Raw genomic sequence first — 22,743 nt, 5'->3', positions numbered from 1 at the left:
TCCTATTAACGCGCATTGAACACCCGTTGCGGATGCTCTTAGGAAACAAAAAAACTGGATGCCATGCATGCTTAATAGTTTAAGAAGAGCACCTAAATGATCAAATATTGCTGGCTAAATAGTATTTTGTTGTGATTGGTTGGTTTTGAAGTGAAAATGCTTTAATTCTAAACCATTTTTAAAACTCTACGACACTCTGGGAGTAGTGCAATTAATTTGTATATATTGCATTGATGGTACTTGTGTGTCTCATAACATGTATGTTATCATTAAGGTATAATTAACAATAAATTAGTGACTAGGATTGTTTCTCTTTAATCATATATGCCTAATTAATCATCATGTTTACTAAAACTTCATTCAGTAGATCAAATCACTACAATACTACTCAGTAGAGAAGAGAACCTAACTATAGCAGTTTATACATGTGTAAACCTAAAAGTTCTTCAGCTTTCATTAACTGATTTGTAGGTTTGATATCACTTACCAAATACATTTTCTTGTTCATGTGAAGTTCTAAAAGTATGTTCAGTCCTCACACTGTTTATTTAGTTATACAGATGGATATATAGTTCTGATTTATAATGTATGCACTAACATTAATGAACAATATAATCTCCATTAATTAAAGGGTTAATTACTTAGAAAACTATTCTAAATCTCTATTAGGCTTGTGATCTAATTTGTGATTAATTAGTTTGTCATTAATGCATAATGCTAATCCCAATAACATGTAATTAATGAAATCTTAATCAGGTATAGTATATTGTTCTTTTGTTTTTCTGTCATGCTACTCAAACCAAATTAATAAAAAAAAAATATTAAACATAATTGTCATTGATACTTTGTGGCCCAATGATTAATTAATTAAGTAATTACTTGTGCTTTTAGGACACCACTTCATGGTAAATTAAAGATATATATAGTACAAAACTAATTTAATAAATGCTAAAAAATTGAGGAAATAAAATTTATAACTTAAAACTTGTTTACAGCACAAGTACTGTGTTTCAGTAAACTTCAAATATCACCCAGTTTTTCTTGTCAGGCCTCAAGAACTCAATGAAGCTAAAACTGAGTATTACACACTGATACATGAACAGTCACTTTACTGAGTGGTCTCAATATCAAGGATATAAATTTCTTTTTAACAAGAATTATGCTTGGCTAATTGATGCTTTGTTTGATGTTTTGGCTGATTGTTAACAGTGTTGAAGTAGCTAGGAATGAATCAGAAACAAACAAGAAGAAGCTTAACAATGCATGCATGCTTGCATATATTGGTTCTGATTACTTAGTAACTAATGGAATCAGTTATAGCATGAGATTATAGAATTATATCTTTTTTTTTTTTTTTTCTTTTGATTTTTGTAAGATCTGAGAGAGTGAAAGAATTCGATAGTGTGCTAGCTAGAGAATATGATGCAAAGAACAGCAGCATAATGATGTGAAATACATCAGTCCATCAACAAGACAGTGAGGGACATCTGGGAGCTAGAGATTTTCTATGTGCTTTTTAAATCTGCACTGTGATTTTAATTAAAAATAGTTTCTGCTAAAAAGTGTATATATATATATATATATATTTATTTATATAAAAAAAGTATAAATATGGTGAAAAAGTGGAACAATAAAGAAAGAAATTTTATGAACTTCTGCAATGTTAATTAGTCATATTCTTCCTCTTTCTCACCTCATTTTATCATATATATATATAATAAAGTTTGTAAATTACATTGGATAAGAATTAAAAGAGGGTTGTTTATTTTTATTATCATCAAAAAGGGAAAATATTAAAAGTTATCTCTAAAGATATATACCTTTGTTTTAACATTATAGTTTAATTAGGTAAAATTATTACAATATTTTTAAAAATTATTCTTAGTTAAAATAATTGGTCAAACATCAAACAGTTAATTATTGATTTTTATAATGAGTTAAAATAATTGTTAGGAATGGGAAGGAAATGAAATTTGTGGCTGTAACAATTAATTAGTTAATTATTGATCCACACAAAGGCCATAAAGTTGGACATTGAAGGCAATTATTTCTCGTGGTATGCTGGTAATATAGCACACATAATTGGCCCACATCTTGCTAACTGAATACTCCTTTGGTCACCTTCAACTTCTTGATTATCATCATTTCATTTTCCCTATTATTATTATTATTATTATTATTATTATTATTATTATTAAAAATAAGACATTTGATAATATCAGTTGGTGGATTAATTAATATTATTAATTATATATATATTATAATAGAAGTAAACTTGTCATTGCAAACTTCATACCATCGTTATCTCTAGAGCTGTCTTAATCATTTTGAGGTCCTAGACAAAAATATATATTTGGGGCTCATTTTATTATTTAAAATTAAAATAATTAATTTTAAAAGATTCTTTAACTGAAAATCTCGTCTCATTAGTTTCATTCTCATTAATTAGCACACATTTTGAGATTAATAAATTATATGTTTTGCATATTCAGAATCATATTTTCTAAAGAACATATTTATACTCAAATAATAAAAAAAAGAAAATATAGATTCCTAATATTTTATTAAAATAAAAATATTTAAAATTAAAAAAATAATACAGGCTGATTTATGTCTAGTACTTTCCATTTATTTCAATTTGATGATAAAGTTTGACACTATTACTTGCATCAATATAATAAAATAATGAACAAATATTAATTTTTATTTAGACTAATTAATTAGAATGAGCATCTATATAAAAATGAGCCTCTAGAAAAATAATTAATCCAAATTTAAAAAAACTATGTGAGAAATTGTTCTCAAATATTAAAGAATAATATCAATAATAAAAAATAATAAATTATAGTAAATGTCAAATAGTTTATAATTTATTGTAAAGTTTAAAATGAGAAGGGTGACCTTGAGGAGCATGAGAATAGATTTGGCTTATACTTTTATTTCCCTTAAATTATTACTTTGTGTCGAATGGATGAGGAACTTTTGCTTCCTGTTCATATCAAGAAAGAAAAAGGAAAGAGAGATCACAAACGAAGGAAGAAAAGGGCATCCTTTGAGAGTTGAATCATTGATGTGGGACAGGAAGAGAGCAAGATCACTAATGAGGGAGGGAAAGGGGATGCATGTCATCGACAAGGGAGGAAAAGGTATGAGATTACCGACGAGGGAGGAGAAGAACATAGGATCGCCAATGATTACAAGGGAGGGAAAGAGTGCATTTTTGGAGAGATTGATGTGGAAGAGAAAGAGTCAATTGAGTTTAAAAAAAATAAAATATAAATGTGGAAGAGGAATGATCTACTAATTTAGAAAATAAAATATATAATTAAGAAAAATTTAATACAAATAAGATTAGAATATTAGAACGTGTAGGGCCAATAAAATAGAGGCCCTATAGGCATAGGCATTAGTGGCCTATGCCTATGATTTTTATCTCATATTTTTTCATGAATTTAGATTTTCGATTCTTTGAATTAGATGACTAATCCGATTCCACATAAGTTTTTTATCCACTGCTACAATAAATTCAGGAAGTGCAGCTGGATCATGATATAATGAAAACCCAATATCACGAGTGATTTGAACATCACAAACATATGAAATATCTTTGTGTGGGAAATTGAATCCTTAGCTTGATCTCATGCATTCTTGAAACACTTATTGTGATATTGAAGTGGGCAAGAGCTGAATCTCAGTGAAGTTGAGACAATACCCTTCCTCTTAGCAACTCGACGTCTTGACTCGGCATGTGACCATGCTCGGACTGCACTTGGGAGGGAGCATTCGGCCAACGGCATCCCACTCGATCACGAAGCAGTCCATTCGATAGTTAGACAGACAGCTATGCGATTGGCTCGAGATAGCTCGACCTAACCAGTCCCCGCCTAACAATTTTAGATTATCAGCTTGAGTCATCTCAACAAATAAGTTTGAATTAATTTTTATAATTTAAATTTAGAACATCTTTGTTATTTTCGATAATTAAATTGTGGAATATTGTCCAATATGATATTCCTCTTCTTCCTCTCTCTAGCTCCTTTGGGTATTGTTATCTTATAAAATTTAAAAATCAAGAACAATGCTTCCATATAGGTGGATTTAACTAGATTATTATAATGTGTTTGACAATAGAGTTTAAATTAGATTTTATTTGTGTTATTAATATATCTATTAAGAGATTTAGTATAGTGCACATGGAACTCGCGAAACTAGTCGACTCAATATGGTCAAGCTATGATTTATGGTTAATAAGGCTCGATGGCTCGAAACTAGGTATAAACCATGTGGGCATTGATGATCTAATGATACGAAGTGAGCCGGAAGAACTTGGTGCGTTCAATGACTAGAGGCCTAACACAATATAGAGACTCTAAAACATACAACATTGAATGGTTGCTCTTGTGATCATGAAGATTGCATGCTCGATGAGTCAACTGATTGGAAACTAAGTGGACTTGTTGGCATAGAGGACCGAAGGCCTAGCACAAGACGACCCCTATGGTATAGAGCATTGGGTGTTTGAAGACTTGGAACTACGAGAGTAGTGTGAGACATTGTGAGAATGATTTACAATTTTAAAACTTTCTTTTGGTGTCTTAACGTTACTAGTTATTCAAATGTTGTATGCAAATGTCGTGTGAAACCGTTGGGGTGACGGATTTTATCTTTTACTACAGAGAACAAAATTACTAATGATAGTAACGAGTTGATTGTCGTTCTATTTGTGCAAGAACATTAGTCAATCCTAAATCAGGTTCAACCAAAATCTAGCACGCACACAACACTATCAAATATATTTTACAGCATTTGCATTTATGTTTGTTTATAAATCAGTTTAGTAGGATATTTTACAACACTATCCTAGTGATTAGTGAGTGAGAAAACTCATGAGAATATTAGAAGAATGTGTTTGTTTGGTTTTGGTACTCTAGGGGGGTTTAGACCAAATCGAGGTTTGCTAGATCGGTTGATGGATTGGAGGTTCACAAATGGATTGGTTCAATTGGTTTATGTAAGTTTATACACCACATGTAGAGCTGTTAGACGGGATGAGTGGGATGGACCGATCCATCATCTTGATAGATGAGAAAATCTCCATTTCAGTTCAACTATAGATTGTGAGTTAGATGAGCCATCTCATCTCATAAGTCTATCAAAAAAATAAAAAAATATATATACGTTGAGAAATTTTCAATTCAATCCAATCTAAAATGGATTACAAGTTAGACGAATCAACATATGAGTTCATTAAAAAATAAAAAATTTAAAAAAATATTAAAATTTTTAAATTTGAATTGCAAATTAGATAGATTAATCCAAATATATTAAGTTTTTCAGTTTAATTTTTTTTCTTCTCAACTCATGAACCGACTTTAGACCTGCAACCCATGCACGTTTCTTTTCAATCCACGGACTTAATCCATTTAAATTATTTAATGGGGCAGATCAATTACGTGTTTAATCTAATCCGACTTAACGGATGTGACTTTAACCATGTTTATCTATTTATTTTAATTAAATGATGAAATATACTATAATTTAAAATTATAAAGTGAATATTTTGAGGACAAATACTTTTTATTTTTATTATAATTATAATAATTTTAACTAAACATTATTATTATAATGTAGAATAGTTTGGAAAGAAAACTAAAATGAAAAGGAGGTATTTGTAATTATGTTATCGAACGTGGTCTCTTTTGAAAAGGAACCATAATAAAGTGTAAAATAATTTCTGAAAACGAATATGAAGTAAAATTATAACTTTGCAATTTTGTGAAAGGCAATATTTTATAAATTATAGGATTAGAATATAATATTCCCGAGTATAAAAATGGAAATGTAAAATAAAACTCTTCTTGATTCTTCACGACTAAGGATAGGTCTGTGTAGACTACGCCCGATCTCCCAGCAGCCCTCCCTCAATTTTGCTCCGATTTCGATCGGCGGTCGGCGAATCTTTTGGGAAAGATGAATCTTTTCTCCAAGAAACCCACAGCCAAAGGTGAATCCCCCTCCCTTCTTTCCTCTCGTAGAATTAGTATTCGTTCTGTATTACTCTGCAGAACTTCATTAGATCGAAATCGAGGTGTTATATCCGATTGATGTAAATAGAAATCTAGTATTGGGGATAAGTCGTCGCGTTCGAATTTCGATGATGAATTTTGCTTTACGAGGCTCTGCCTTATCTTCTACAGAAAAAAGATGAAATTTTGTCTTCTGCTACCCCTTTTGATGAATGGCGTTAATAAAATTTGAATTTGTTTTGACCGCAGAGGCTCTGCGAGCTAGTAAGAGGGAGATAGCAAACTCCACCAGAGGTATGATTTTTATGTTGCTTAAGGTATTTCGAAAGTTCTATTTGTGAAATTTCACTCTGTTTAGATTTTTTTTATCTGTATAAAAATGCGATAGATGCTATCTATATCTAGCTTGTTACATAACCAGTAAATGTAGACTAAGACATTGATAATGAAATGAAAACGAAATATACTTGGATGTAGGCAAACCTAAATAGTTAACAAAGAATGGAACCAATGATCCCTTCAACTTTAGATCAATTAGCACATTGATAAAGGTAAAATTCAATAATACTTTTCTTGTTATATTTGAATATGCTGCTGTGAGGTTTGAGTAATTACCAATGTAGAAGCACCCTAGCATTAGGCATGATCCTTAAGATGTGTCTATCTTGAGTTTTCTTTGGGAGTAGCCTCCTTGATAATTAATATTTTATTTTTATCATCCTAGTAAAATGTTAAAGATGCAACCAGCTAAAGGTGTTAGACATTTAAGACTTCTCAACTTTATCCTTTTTAAATAATACAGGTAAATTGTTTTTAGATATGATAAAAATGTGTATTTATGTTTCTCATCACATGGATGTCATGACTACATCATGTCTCTAAGATGTTTTTTATCACATGCATGTTATTGAGGCTAGGAGGCTTCATGCTGATTAGTTCCACATGGATAAGTGTTGTGATCAATTATATAGGTATAAATATAAATTGGGTTCTTCCCTTATTGGCTGAAGCTTTTATGGTAGGTGGTTAGCCAATCAACTTTAATAAGATATTAGAGGAGGTTTGAGGTTTGAATTCTACCAGTGTAAAAAAAAAAAAAAAGGTCCTTACATACCCTTGAGTCATATTTGGCATGAAAGGGGTATGTTGAAACAACGAATCCCACACTCATTAGTCCTTCATATACAAGTGTGGTGGTCCATTATATAAATCTAAATGTAGATATAAATTGGTCTCTTTCCTAATTGCTCTAACTTTTGAATAAGTAGATAGCTAATCAAGTTTAACACATTATATTTGATTGCAACTGCTATTTCTGTAAATCTGAAGGCACCAATTGACATTCTGTTTCAATGAAACTTGATCCACATGCACTGACCACCAGATTATGGTGAAGCATCTGAAGTCATGGTTAAAATGTTATTTTGTACAAGCAATTTGTGCATGAAATTGTGATCACTATTACTAATTAACCAGATCAGGTTAAAAATAGATTGCTCCTTTGCAGTTTATGGCTAGATTCACATCAGTACTTTGCTTGCTTCACTCCCATATTTTAGGCCATAGCTTAGATACAGTTTGGTGACTTTCCTTTTATAGTAGGTTTGTGCACCTTCTGAACTTTTGGAATGAAAATAAGAATGCTATTGGCACTTGTGTGTGGGCGCATCTAGAACATAATAATTAATCTTCAGTTTTCTTTATGTGTGTACAATTATTGTGGATATTCATCCGTGATTTGCACTATTATTTCTCATGCAAAAGCATGCTCAACCATCTCTGTTTGATTTTGTTAGGCATGGAGAGGGAGATTGGAGCATTGCAGTTGGAAGTATGTTCCTCCATCTGTTTTGACTGAATTTACCTTTGTTTTAATAATTTTTTTCTTGCAAAATTTTTGTAAAAAATCTTGATCTCGAAACTAAATCAACCAATGCCAATTTACTGTTCTGAAAAATGGTATCTGATATGGATGTGGATCCAAGTGTTGACTTGACTATTTCTTGACTATTTCTAAATTTTTTTACATGTGATCAATAGGGTTATAGAGTTCCTAGAGCGGTAGGGGTAGATGAAGAGTCCTAAGTATCATATAATAATACAATCATACAAGATTTATTTTATTATAAACATTATTATAATAGTTTACTATATTAATATTACAATACACTTATAATATATATATATATATATATATTATTAATTCTATTATTTTTATATTATCATATGTTGTGAATAATAATCTAAACATATTATTGTAGTGTTACCTATAATTTAATATAATAAAATAATTTACTTTAATACTATCGAACCTAACCAAATAGGGCCTTACGATTTCAGAATTTCTTAAAGTACTCTAAAGGTGATGATTAACAAAGCCCTAACCCAAGCTTGAACAATGACAGGAAAAAAGACTTGTTGCTGAGATAAAAAGGACTGCAAAAACTGGAAATGATGTAAGGATATCAACTTCTTTTAACAATCCTTAAAATATATGTTTATCATGGTCAGCAGAGAAGCAGCTTCTTCTGATCTAGAAAATGATGGTTGCATTTCCCTAATGACATCCTTTCCAGGCTGCAACAAAAATTTTAGCCCGTCAGCTTATCCGTTTAAGGCAACAAATCTCAAATTTACAAGGTAGCCGAGCTCAGATGAGGGGTATAGCAACTCACACACAAGTAAGAACAACTCTTTTCTATTAGTTATCTAAATCTTTGAGAAAACATGAATTTGATGATTAAAGTTTATTATTAATTTTTCAGGCAATGCATGCCACCACCTCAGTTGCTGCTGGCATGAAAGGTGCAAGCAAAGCAATGGGAGCAATGAATAAGGTCTAGAAAAACTTCTGACTTTTCTGAGGCATTTGTAGAAAATTAAACTATTTCTGTTTCACTATGGTAACATATGTCCAAATCATAACTGTTGTGTCGTCTAGAAAGGTTTCATTCTTATAATGCCATTTATTTTCTGCAGCAAATGGAGCCTGCTAAGCAAATCAAGATTATGCAAGAATTTCAAAAACAGTCAGCCCAAATGGATATGACAGTATGCTCATTTCCTTTTTTGTCTGATAAGATCAATTCTTTGTTTAATAATTTAGGATTCCCACCTCTATTAGTTATAGCATAGTTGTTGTCCTCAGGGTTTAAAATACCGTATTGGTTGTAAGGGCAGTATTACTAGCCCAAGGAAAGACCAGTAGGTGAACCACCCTTTTTTAAGTAGACTGCCTTGAAACTGTTTTACCATGCAGTATGTTCAGTATATGAATGAATACCATCTTGTATCCCTTGATTTGAGTCATTGTGTCTTGCTTTTGAAGATAAAAAATTATCATTTTGTAGTTACTAGGTGAGATGTACATAGAAGAATAGCACAGAGATCAGTATCAGATTAACATTTTATTCATACCTTGTGCTAATTACCATTCCTCAACATTCTTTGCAACAAGATTTTGACAGAAAGATATTTCCCTTGAATTATCAGTCAGGGATTTCAACTCCAATTCTTGTTTGGAGAAATAAAAATGTAATTTCCCTTTTGACAACTTTTTATTTGGGTAGGTTATGAAAGTAATCAGACTACTGTTGCCAGGGTTATCCCAGATTCTATAGCTCCAATTGAAGAATTCACTAAAAGTACCAAAATTGAATTCTAGTTCCAAAGTGTCTTTTTCCTGATAAGCTATATGAAAGCCTTCTCTGTCTCACAAAATAGATAGATTCAGAAATGTAGGCGATATCCTCTTCCTACTAAACTGTTTATAGTGTTTGATTCTTGATATAAAAATTAAAATACACTGGGTTTCTCTCCTGTTCATTCTGCATTACTTCCATCTTTCTCTTTGGATAGGCATTTTCATAGTAACCAAAGTAGGCATGAATTTGCTGCCATTATATCATAAACTTTCACTTTTGAGTTCAGAGTGAGATGATGTCAGACTCCATCGATGAAGTTTTAGACAATGACGAGGCCGAAGATGAAATTGAAGACCTGACAAGTCAGGTATGATTTATTTCTGGTATTTTAAGTCTACCAGAATCAGGCAATTTCTGTGCTGTTCCAATATATTTTTTTCAGATTATCCACATTGCTAACTTTCGATTTGTTTTGAATTTTCTTTCATATTCTTAGGTGTTGGATGAAATTGGTGTTGACGTTGCATCTCAGGTTGGTATCTTTGGTGTCTGATATTTTGGTGGCTATTCCTAATTTAAGTTCAGACTTTGACGCCTAAACATCCTTGCAGTTGTCATCTGCTCCAAAAGGAAGAATCTCACTGAAGAATGCTCAAAATGCTGAGAGGTTTGCCCTTCTGATGTCCTTTTGAACTCTTTTTATGCTACTAACATAAGCTCATCTTCTTGTCAAATTACTAGTCATATAACATTACCGAGAACTCAATCGAAGGATAACTATGTTGCTGAATTGATGTTGATAATCTAATTTACATTTCAATGAATTTGCTTCTACTACACATTCAATTGGAACTTGATGCTTTTTCTTCGGCTTTCTTTGATATCCTGACGTTATGTTTTTAATGCACACATGATGTTTAGCAGCGCGGAGGTTGATGATATTGAGAAGAGGATGGCTGCCCTCAGACACCCATGAAAGCTCCTCAATGCTCAAAATGTTCGTTCGATATGATGTGTGAATATTCTCTTGAAGACAATCACTTGTAGGAGTGGCCTACGGATTACCTTCACTCCACATTCACAATGTGAAGCAATCCACTAGACACAAATTTTATGTTTACTCAATTATGTTGTTTACCTCCATCGTAACATTTGTGCTCCTTGTTATGTTCATCCAATTCAAATATATGTAACAAAAAAACAAAAAAAAACACATCCAGTGTTGCCTACTGTACGTAGCTGACAGATTAGCACAAGTGGTATCAATTATGCATAAACTTTGTGATTTTGGATGAATCTCTTGTGGGTTTGACTCCGATCAACTAATTAAGTTATGGTTCAATTCATGCCACTTTATCCATGATTGTTTTATTGTCAAAAGTCCAGGTAATTGCTCGTATTACGATTCATATTTCTGCTCTAGCTCCTAATTAAAGTTGTATAAAATTCAAGTTATTGGAAGATAAGATGGTGCAATTTTAGTCAAAGCTAGTGGATAAATAAGATATTATGTTTATTCAAAAAAAATGTGTTGAATCACATTAGATCTATTGTATTCGATTTTATCTCTTTTCAGTAAAGGTGGAATATGCATTTTCAACGGCGCCACACGATAGATCTCATATTTTTATGATTTTATCTCTCATTGATTTTATCTCTCATATTTTATAAAAGATTATTTTTATGATTTAAATTTGTGATATCAAAATCACATGAGATCACATGATAATAATTTATCATTGTAAATTTTTTCTTCTAATAGAGGATAGAGATATCGACCGTATGGAGTCGTTGGGGTGGTGGATTCTATTTTTTTTATTGAAAAGGATGGAGATAAAATTTTAGATATTATATATATATATATATTAATTTTTAATTTTTTGTATTTTGCAACTTAGTTTGTTGACGGTTGATTAAAATATAGTTAGGAGTCAATCATGATTAGGGGTGGGAAAAAATACTGAATTTTCGGTATACCGCACATACCATACCGATATTTACCTTCCATATCGAAAATTTCGGTATACCAAAAATTTCGATACGGTATTATACCATACCGAATTTTTCGGTATCGATATCGGTACGAAATTATTATTTTTCGGTATTTTGGTATATACCGAAATACCTATTATATATCCTCTTATAAGCTTGATCTCTTTTGCAAGTAGTGGTTCTAAAAAATATTTCAAAGCAAGCCATGGAATTTTTCAATGTTAAAGATGATCACCCAAGGAAAGGATAATAAAGTATAAGTGACCAAGGTGAACCTCTCTTTCTCCCTTAATACACACATATATCATGTTTTTATTAGTTCATTAATCTAATATTGGTAATTATTTCAGAATGCAGGGAACAGAAAAAGAAATATGAGATGGCTAATTTTTGGATAAGGATTTTTTTTGGAAAGAAAAAGTACTTCTTTTGTATATTAATATTTTAGTTGATGTTAGTTGTTATCAATGAACTTTCTTTTGTAATAATATTTTAGTTGTTGTTAATTTTTGTAATTAATATTTTAGTTGTTGTTAATTTTTGTAATTAATATTTTAGTTGCCGTTAATGTTGATTGTGTTTAATTAATGCTTTGTTATTATGAAAGGGATTTTATGTTATTATGTGGCTTTTGAATTTTGAATTGATTATCTTTTATTATTTATTATTTTTATTAAAGTGAGTTTCGGTATACCGAAATTTTCAGTATACCAATATTTTTCGATATGATCGGTATGCATTTTATACTATACTGAAAATTTGGTATACCGAATTTTCGGTATACCGAAATTTTGGTATATCGAATTTTCGGTATGGTAATGGTATAGATTTTTTTATGCCGAAATTTTCGGTATGGTATACAGTATCGTATGCAAAATTCGGTCTAGAAATACAACTTTATTTATAAACTTTAAAAAAATGTTAAAATACAATATTTCCTAGAGTTGCAATCTTTATATTTTTCGAATTTTTAAGAAACATGTGATACAACATTTTGTTTTATTTATTTAAATTAAAGCTAAATTTTGCCTTTTTGTGGAGTGGAAAACGTTAATTATACAAAATGGCTGGGGCTGTCGCATGTTTTCCCCTCCTCCCATATTATTTACCTTCCTAATTCTCCCTGCGGTTCCCATCGATTCTTCCTCCGAACTCTTTGCCAACCAATTCCCCCTCCATTTCAATCCCCTTCTCCTCTTCTTCTCTTCTTTACGTCCATTATGTAGCCTCCTGCCTTCCTCTTTTCGACCCTTTGAATCGCCTACTGCTTTGTTGAATGGATGCATTTAGAGGGAAGAAACACGTCCTTTTTTTTGTTTAGGAAGAATGAACGCTCGAATATTTTGCGTTAGTTCATACTGATATTATCTTGTTTAGGCGTCCAGTCGGTTGGATTGTGGAAGGGGATGGATTCGGCCAGGAGTTGGCTGCAGAAACTCCAGCAAAGAGAAAAGGTTTCAAAGAATAAGAAAGAGCAGGAACTGAATGGTGTCGATGAGAGTTATGAAGAAGAGCATTCCAGTGCTACGAGGCAAAGGGTAGCTGCAGCCAAACAATACATAGAAAATCATTACAAGGAGCAGATGAAAAATCTGCAAGAACGCAAGGAAAGGTATGACTTTGATAAAAAGTTTTTCCATAATGTAAAAGATTGAAGAAATAGAACTTGGTTTGTACAAAAGTGGATCCTAATTAGGGGTGAGCAACAATTCGGTTAAACCGAATAAATCGACCGAACTAAAAAATTCGGTTCGGTTATTTCAGAAATTCAGTTATTTTTTCTATAAAAATCGGTTAATTCGGTTCGGTTTCGATTTTAAAATTTCTTATTCGGTTAAATCGAATAAACCGAATTATTCAAATTTTAAAAAATAATTTATAAATTTTAAGTAAATAAATTTATAAATCCCTAATTAATTAGTAAAATGTTCATGATATTTAAATAATTCGGTTAATTCGGTTAAACCGAATTAACCGATAAAATATTGGTTCAGTTTATTCGGTTTTTATTGAAAAATTCGATCGGTTCGGTTGGTTCGAAAAAAATCGGTTTATTCGATTTTCGATTTATTCGGTTCGATTCGGTTCGATTTTAATCGAATGCTCAGCCCTAATCTTCATCAAATGCAAGTTCTTCTAAACAAACACAGTTTTTGATGTTTTGAATTGAACTCCTTTACATGAATATTCAGGGACGGATCCAGAAATTAAAAATGCGCTGTGCTAATTTTAAGTATGAAAAGGACGAATTAAACATCAAAATATAATGAAAAAAAAATATTAATTTTTTTTATACCAAATTGTAGACTTCAAATATGTATCTATTTTTTTAAAATTGGATTAGAGTCAATCTTATATAATTTTTAAAAAATTAAATTAGAGTCCAAAATAACTAAAAATGTCCAAAATAACCTGATTAAAATTATATTATATATTCTGCATCAAGAGAGGCTCGAACTCTTGACCTATGGTGAAATTAATCCACTGCTAACCAACTGCTCCACCAACTCCTTCAGTTATATTTATCAATGATTAAATTTTATAAGATAGACAGGGCTGGGCTACAGCCCAGGACAGCTCCTACTTAAATCAGTCTCTGTGAATATTCAACTAGCACTTGATAAACACCCTTCTAATCTTTCAGCACATTGCATATATACTTTACAGACGATGTATTCTGGAAAAGAAGCTAGCTGATTCGGATGTTTCGGAAGAAGAACAACTCAATATTCTTAAGTATCTCGAGAAGAAGGAGACGGAGTATATGCGCCTTCAAAGGCACAGAATGGGAGTGGATGACTTTGAACTACTCACAATGATAGGAAAAGGTGCTTTTGGGGAGGTATGCAATCAAGGATGTTCTTGGTTTTTTGTGATTTTCGAATTGTTCCTTGTGTATTTCATGGAACAACAGATACTTCCATTTGATCATTTGAGGAAGATCTTCTTTTATACTCACCATTCTTCTAGTTTATATATGGCTAATGGAATAAGAAAAACATCCTGCAGGTCTGGGTTTGTAGGGAGAAAGACACTGGTAATGCATATGCAATGAAGAAGCTTAAGAAATCAGAAATGTTACGTCGCGGCCAGGTTGAGCATGTTAAAGCTGAAAGGAATCTTCTAGCAGAGGTCGATAGAAATTGTATAGTGAAGCTATACTTCTCCTTCCAAGACAATGACTACTTGTATCTGATCATGGAGTATCTTCCTGGTGGTGATATGATGACATTGCTTATGCGAAAGGATACATTGACTGAGGATGAAGCTAGATTCTATATTGGTGAAGCAGTTCTAGCTATTGAGTCTATTCATAAGCACAATTACATTCACAGGTTATCACAGCTTAACATGGATATGTATCAGAATTATCATCTTTTCTAATCAGCATGTAAAATTTGCTTTTCAGGGATATAAAGCCTGATAATCTACTACTAGACAGATATGGCCACCTTAAGCTTTCAGATTTTGGATTGTGTAAGCCATTGCATTGTTATTTTCCGAATTTGCAAGAAAAGGACACTAATGGTGGAAGGAACTCTAGTTGTTCTCCACAACTCAGTGAACAGCCATCTTTACCGAAACGTACTCAACAGGAGCAGCTAGAGCACTGGCAAAAGAATAGGAGGTCATTGGTAAGAAACTGGATTGTGCCTATCATCAGATTAAGACTAAATGATTTCATCTTATGGCATTCTTCACAATCTGTAACTGGAATTTTGTCCTTAGTTATTGATAAAATGCTTTTTCACAGCTTTTTTGGGTATTGAAAACCTTTTAATGTCTTTTAGATACAATAAATATAACCAAGCTACTTATTGGTTCATATTTGAGTACTTTTGCACATAGTTTAAGCAGTGGCTTATAGGTTTCTTTGTAACTTAGCATATATACTTAAATTCTATTCATAGAGGTGGCTCAAGGTCGAACCATACTATAACTCTCTTGTCGCTTTTCTTGTCTGTTTGCATTCTTCTTCTTCTTGGTATGTTCAAGGGGGTTGTTTTCCGTTGCACACAATGCAAAGTTGTATTGCCTCTATCACGAGGGAGACGAAGATTTTCACAGTGAGGGTGATTTCTGGATTCTAGACACACTGATTTTGATCTACAAAGAGCACTTTGTGGTGGTGAATGGAGTATCTATCCTAGTAGAGTCAAATTATCTACATATATGCAATGTAATTTGATCCTCTCAACTCGAGTATCTATGATCTAGCATCTCTTTAACATTGCTATGAATTCTTCAGGCATACTCTACGGTTGGTACGCCTGACTACATTGCTCCAGAGGTCCTACTGAAGAAGGGTTATGGGGTGGAATGTGATTGGTAAGGCAATTTGCTTCATTTTTTTTCACCAATTCACATCTCACATCAGATGGTGGCCTTCTTTGTTCACTAGTGTTTGCCTTCTATTCTTCTCATAGGTGGTCACTAGGAGCCATTATGTATGAAATGCTTATCGGTTATCCTCCATTTTATTCTGATGAACCTATGGCAACCTGCAGAAAGGTTTGTTCTTATTCCTTATACCTTTGCTATAAAATCTTACTCAATGGCTGAAACTGAATTTTCTCCTAGGTAGGGCACTTAAACGAAAATAATAACAAAAATCAACACAACAAATATAGTTCAAGAGTCTAAGTTAGTGTTTTGGACTAATATATGCAGATAGTTAATTGGAGAACACACCTGAAGTTCCCCGAAGAAGCAAAACTATCTCCCGAAGCGAAAGACTTAATCAGTAGACTCTTGTGCAACGTTGAACAACGACTTGGCACGAAAGGTGCTGATGAGATAAAGGTTGGCTTTTGGTCATGAATAAGTTTAAAGGACTCCATGGAAGAGGTTATAACAAGGGATAGTTTTGCTACATCAGGATCACCCTTGGTTCAATGGTGTTGAGTGGGACAAACTTTACGAAATGGAGGCTGCATTTATACCTGAAGTGAAAGATGAACTGGATACCCAAAACTTTGAAAAGTTCGAAGAGGTACCTTGGATAGTGAATTTTGTTTTTTTTGAACAATTGGATCTTCTGAACTTTAATATGCATGCCTCTCCCTGTCAATCTCTTGCAGTCTGGCAGCCAAATTCAATCTTCATCTAAGTCAGGCCCTTGGAGAAAGGTAGAACAAGAACTTCTACCACAAGCAAGTTTTAAGTACTTTATGCTTCCAGCAATTCCATTACCTTGTGATTCTACTGTTGCAGATGCTTTCATCCAAGGATTTGAACTTTATGGGATACACATATAAAAACTTTGAAATAGTCAATGATGGAGAAGTGCCTGGAATGAGTATATTCATCTTTTTTTACATATAAATTACTCTTTTTTTTTTTTTTGCATAATCATAATCTTTTTACTGAGATGTCAACTTTGTTCATTTCCTTATTTCCTTATAATGATTCCTTGTGTTTGAGTGTGTTGTATGAATATACTGTTTTTATCAGCTTTAGGAATTGAATTTCTTCAAATCATAGGATTGTAACATTTAAATTTAAATAATTTTAAGAACTATATTTGATATTTTTCATGTGTATTAGTTTGTAATATACTTATATCTACATATAGTAAATATATGAAAATGCAAATGTAATTCATAGTGTTGTATTTATGTAATAAGTAACAATAGATGGATGAACAATACTTTTCTAATTAGAGTATAAAGAAGATTATCTCATATAATCAAATTTTTTCATAAAAAAAAAATTGTCCAGAAGACTTTGGGTTGAGATCTTACAAAAGAGCTATGAAGAAAATATAGAATCGGATCGTAGATTCCTAGATTCTTCTTAATTCAGATTCTACTTAGGATCTAAATGGTTTAGATCAATTTAGTCATAAGGTCATAAAATCTTAAGGCCTTGATCACCCTCTTAAAGTTTGTGATTCATTAGTAAGTTTTATTGAGTTCATTCTTATCATTATGTTTGTTTTGGGTTTTAGCTGAACTGAAGAAGAAGGGCAAATTGAGGAAGCCAAGTATCAAATCTCTCTTTGGTAATCCTCTGTTCCCTTGAAATTACATATGGATTATATCTTTGTAGTTGAAGTATTGTGCAAAACCCATCTTTCTAGCACTTCTTCTGTGAGGTAATTTTTGCTTTCCTAAGCTACTTCACTAAAACTAGTAGACAAATGTTGTACAATCTTACTCCGACTCGACACGATCAAGTTTGGATTCCAGAAATCATGCTCGGTCTTCTTCGATGCAGTGACATTCTAAAACCACTAAAACTATAGAGTCCTAAACTAAAGGATCTCTCCTTGTGCTTCTTTCCATCATATGCATATACCTATACTAAAGCTTTCGAGGCTTATGCAAGCCATTGTCAACTAGAAAGATCACAAAGTTTTGAACATGAATGAGTTTGTCTCGCTCGTATTAAATCACAGATTAAGATCTTCAAACAGGAAATATGTTTCAACTGAGTTTTGTTATTTGCATACCTCATTTTATGACATATTTCAGAGTGCCCAGAGACAGAGGAGCTGCAAGATGAACTCGTTCAAGAGCGTTCACTCAGTGGTTCGCCTGACCGACTAGAAGCCTCAAAAAGCCAGAGGGCAGCATCACCGTAAATGCCATGCCATTGATTACTATAAAATGTTGTGAGAACTCAGTTTCCTTTAATCACATTGATACTGGAAGCATTGTAGCTCAAGGATTGTAATTGAGTGCTTCAGATAAGCATAATCATCTCGGCTATCAAGTAGCATGTGCCTACATTGGGATAACATGGCAAGGCGAGAATGCCGATTCTATGTCTTCCTTCCTTCCAGACCCCCAACAATAAGAAACTGGTCTTTGTATATCTCATTCAGCTCACTGTTTCTTTTCATATTGAAACGATGTACATGTGTCATTAGTCATATTCAAAGTCGATGATTTCTTCCTTGGTCTATCACTTGAATGATTCCATGTACATTGTACAGTGTCTTTTCAGAGCCATTGAATAAGGTGGCTACAAGACGTGCATCGTATGTTCATGTGATGAGAAGCACATGAAGCAGTAAGAAGGATACTCGCAGTTGCTGCTTCTGAAGAAACAAACAAATATCTCACCATCTAGCATCCCCTCCAAATAAAAGCACCATAGATATTCTTCATCTTTTATCCACACTCTGTTGAAATTCTCCTTCCACATGTTCTTCTAATCACAGGGAGAACTGATATTTGGGCCTTGGGCAGCACAACAAAAATCTAAGTAGGATATCATCCAAAAACTTCAAGTAAATCAGTGTAATCTTCTTTCATTTCTGTTGTCAGATCAGTTAGTGTGTCATAGATTCTGATAGCATCTGGGTGCATTTTGTCACCTGCCACAAAAGAGACAGTTCCTTTTCCCACATTAACCCAACTGATCCCAGGAGATTTCTTCACTCCTCTTTCTCTCATTTCTTTTTTTACCATCTTAGAACCACTCCAATCACCAGATGCAGAATATATATTTGAAAGTAAGATATAGGGAGAAGAGTTTACTGGTTCCAATTCGATGAGTTTATCTGCTGCTCTTTTGCCGTTGACTTCATCGCCATATTTTCTGCAGGCAGCAAGCAATGTTGCCCAGATAACACCATCAGGGTCAAAAGGTAACCTATTAATAAGCTCCTCAGCCTCTTTTAGATAACCACTGCGACCAAGAACATCTATCATGCAAGCGTAGTGATCTACTCTTGGGGTGATTCCATAGTACGTGCTCATCAAATGAAAGTAACGGTGGGCCTCGGTGACAAGGCCTGCATGACTACAAGCTGTAAGGACACCAAGAAAGGTAATGTCATCGGGATGAATCTGTAATTGCTCCATTTGCTGGAAGAGCTCCAAAGCCACTTCGGCGTGCCCATTCTTCGCAAAACTGGCAATCATAGAATTCCATGAGACGATGTCTTCTTTGTTCTCCAACTCTTGGAACACTAGAAAAGAAGCTTCCACATCCCCACACTTGGAATACATGTCTATGAGACCGTTACTTGTGTGTTTGTATGAACCAAAACCAGTGCGTATGATTTGGCTGTGCACCAGTCGGCCATAAAATAAGTCAGATAAGTCGGCACAAGATCTCAGAACACTAGCTAAAGTGAACTCATCGGATTTAACATTGTAGCTATGCATACTGCCAAAGAAAAGCAATGCATCACCACTGTAACCAATTTGTGCATGCCCTGAAATGATTGCTGTCCATAAAACCATGCTCTTCTTCTCGGGCATATCCCAGAAGAGTTTTTTGCCGTCTTCAACTTCACTAGAGTTCAAATACATGTCTAAAAGTGAGATCCCCAGGAACGAACTATCATATAAGAGACCAGATTTGAGCAAGTGGCAATGCACTTGTTTACCCATGATTGATCTTGAAGGACAAACAAAAGAGGGAAGAATGCTTGCAAAGGTGAACTCAGATGGCTTCAAGTTTTCAACCTGCATATGCTTAAACATTTCTAATGCTTCCTCCTCCATATGATTTTGGACAAGACCAGCAATCAGAGCATTTGTTGTGACAATGCTCCTTTCATCCATCTGAGCATACACTCTCTTGGCAGCATCAATTGCATGGAGTTTTGCATAGAAGTCTACAAGTGAGCTTGCCACATATAGATTTGAACTGAAACTGGATTTGATAGCTAGGCAATGAATTTTCCTTCCTTTCTCAAAATCATGTAGATTGGAGCAAACACTTAAAACGCTGGAAAAGGATATCTCATCAGGTTCAACCTGATCCATCCTCATCCTTTGGAACATATCCAATGCGTCGTCCACTTTCCCACTATTGGCAAGTCCAACTATGGTTGCATTCCATGAAACAATATCTCTGTAAGGTAAATGCTGGAATTGCCTCATTGCATCGCTGATTTCTCCACATTTAGCATACATATCTAAGATTGCATTACCCACAAACAAACTTGCTAGGGAATTAGTTTTGACTGTTAAAGAATGTAACTGCCTACCTAGGCTAGGATTGTCCAAGCAACCACAAGCACCAAAAACACTGACAAAAGTGAACTCGTCAGGTTCAAAATCAAGTCTTCTCATCTCAAAGAACAACGGTATGACTTCTTGTGCATTACCACTCTGAACGTATCCACTGAGCATTGCATTCCACATGACTGTATTCCTTTCATCCAAAAAATCAAACACTTTCCTTGCATCTTCTATTTGAGAGCATTTAGCATATAGGTTGACCAAAGAACTTCCAACAAATACATTTGTGTCCAAACCAAGCCTAATTGCCTCAGAATGCACTTGCTGGCCATCAGTCAGGGCCATTAGGTTAGCAGCAGCACTCAACACACTTCCTAGTGTCGACCGAGTAGGCTTTACATCCCTACTTCTCATTTCTTCAAAGAAACTAAGAGCTTCAGCAAAATGCTCATTTTGACTATGACCTGAGATCATCACATTCCATGCTACCGCATTTGGTGAAGGCATTTGCCAAAATATAGATTCTGCATCGTTAAGCCTTCCCAAACTCAAAAGTGCAGTTATAACAGTGACGTATGCAACCCGGTCGGGCACTCCACCTTTCCCTATCATATCTGAGAACAACGCAACTGCTTCATTGAACATGCCAACACGAGAATAGCCAGCAATCATATTCGTCCAAGAAACAGTATCAACACTGGCAATTCTCTCAAACACTTTGCGGGCATCCTCAACGCGTTCGCATTTCGAATACATATCGATCAACGATCCCTCGCAGAAAGAGTCGGACTCAAACCCAGTCTTCCAGATGACCCCATGCACCTGCGTGCCGAAATCAAGATCCTTCAAGCGGGCGCAGGCAGAGAGAGCGATAGCGAAGCTGAACCGATCCGGCAGCCCACCAGCGGACCGCATCGACCGGAAAGAACACAGAACCTCTTCCGGACAGCCTCTACGCGAGTGGGCAGAGAGGAGGGAGTTCCACGCGGCAGGTCCCCGCTCCTCGAGGCGGTCGAAGACCCTCGTGGAGTAGCAGAGGTGGCCGCACTTGGAGTAGAGGTCGACGAGGGCGTTCCCGACGGCAGCGGAGAGGCGGATCCCATGCTTGACGATGCGGGCATGGATGGTCTTGCAGGTGCTGGTGAAGGCGTTCCTCAGAGGCGCTTCGTCGAACAGGTGGCGGGCGTTAACTGAGACCGCTTGTGCGGAGAGAGACGTGAGAAGATGGGCGAAGGATCGAGAATCGAAAGGGACCGAGTGGAGTTGAGAACTCCACGAACGCTTCCAACGAAGCATTTAACAAGAATTGGTATCCGTCGGCTGGTGACAGGGATTTATTCAAACGAGCTAGGGCAGTAAATAAATTTAAATAATTTATTAAATTAAATAAATAAATTTAAAAAATATAAATTTAAATAACTTATTAAATTAAATAAATAAATTTAAATTTATACGTGTTATAATCAATGTTCATAAACAAAGTTTGTAAGTATTTTCGTGAACAAAGTGTTCATGAACAAAATTCATGAATTATATTTATAAATAAAATTTTTATTAATATGTTAAATAAGTAAAACAATTTATAAAATAATTAAATAAAATATAATTAAATAAGTTTGAATTGAACGTCTAAATAAAAAAGGCAAATTTAAATCAAGCTAAACTTTTAAAAAAGAAATTAGCTCAAACTCCAACATTTATTTTAACGGTTGAATTTATTTTAAATTTGATTTAATTTAATTCTATTATTTTATTAATAAATTTAAATATCATAAAATTTGATTTAATTTGACACGTTTAGGGGATTACATGATAGTTGCTCCACTTTTATATTTTAAGTAGTCTAATAATTATATATTATTATATAATATATAATAATTATTCTTATTTATCTATCCTCTTTTAAAAATTATAAAAAGAACAATTTATCTATAATTTTTTATTTAAAATATTTTTTTAACACTACTTTAAAAAAATTATACAAATTAACATCACTTTCAAGATGATATTATTATTATTATTTTTTATAAAAATTGAGTCATACTTCAAGATGAACTTATATATTGGAGCAATTTTGAGCCATTTTTATCCAAGTTGAATCAAAATAATTGTACCAACGGAGTTGATTTGAAGCTATTTTGATTCAAATTTAATTAA

General features: G+C 33.6%; 3 protein-coding genes across 4 annotated transcripts; 2 read left to right on the top strand and 1 right to left on the bottom strand.

Moving 5' to 3' along the window:
- Window positions 1-5,870: 5,870 nt before the first annotated feature.
- Window positions 5,871-10,966, top strand: LOC141845885 (vacuolar protein sorting-associated protein 2 homolog 3). Of its 2 annotated transcripts, none has more exons than XM_074733888.1 (11): window positions 5,871-6,004; window positions 6,276-6,320; window positions 7,823-7,857; window positions 8,432-8,482; window positions 8,603-8,707; window positions 8,792-8,863; window positions 9,006-9,077; window positions 9,957-10,037; window positions 10,167-10,202; window positions 10,282-10,337; window positions 10,595-10,966. In XM_074733888.1, the coding sequence occupies exons 1-11, from the start codon at window positions 5,971-5,973 to the stop codon at window positions 10,644-10,646; spliced, it is 639 nt and encodes a 212-aa protein (XP_074589989.1). In that variant the 5' UTR covers window positions 5,871-5,970; the 3' UTR covers window positions 10,647-10,966. The 2 variants fall into 2 exon arrangements, with proteins under 2 accessions (XP_074589989.1, XP_074589988.1); XM_074733887.1 differs by having other exon boundaries at window positions 10,592-10,966.
- A 2,102-nt stretch (window positions 10,967-13,068) lies between these two features.
- On the top strand, window positions 13,069-18,248 carry LOC141845884 (uncharacterized). Its single transcript, XM_074733886.1, has 12 exons — window positions 13,069-13,274; window positions 14,330-14,504; window positions 14,672-14,997; window positions 15,072-15,297; window positions 15,912-15,991; window positions 16,090-16,174; window positions 16,334-16,465; window positions 16,542-16,655; window positions 16,744-16,791; window positions 16,877-16,961; window positions 17,613-17,666; window positions 18,139-18,248. Exons 1-12 carry the CDS (start codon window positions 13,069-13,071, stop codon window positions 18,246-18,248), a joined length of 1,641 nt encoding a protein of 546 aa, XP_074589987.1.
- On the bottom strand, window positions 18,050-21,882 carry LOC141845916 (pentatricopeptide repeat-containing protein At3g09040, mitochondrial). Its single transcript, XM_074733916.1, has one exon. The coding sequence runs from the start codon at window positions 21,880-21,882 to the stop codon at window positions 18,883-18,885; it is 3,000 nt and encodes a 999-aa protein (XP_074590017.1). The 3' UTR covers window positions 18,050-18,882.
- Between the last annotated feature and the right edge of the window lie 861 nt (window positions 21,883-22,743).

The sequence above is a fragment of the Curcuma longa genome, chromosome 15 (genome assembly GCF_044706935.1).
Source record: "Curcuma longa cultivar G26 ecotype Majalengka, Jawa Barat chromosome 15, ITB_CL_G26_1.1, whole genome shotgun sequence".
NCBI classification, from domain to species: domain Eukaryota; kingdom Viridiplantae; phylum Streptophyta; class Magnoliopsida; order Zingiberales; family Zingiberaceae; genus Curcuma; species Curcuma longa.
This window is presented reverse-complemented; position numbering and strand designations above follow the sequence as displayed.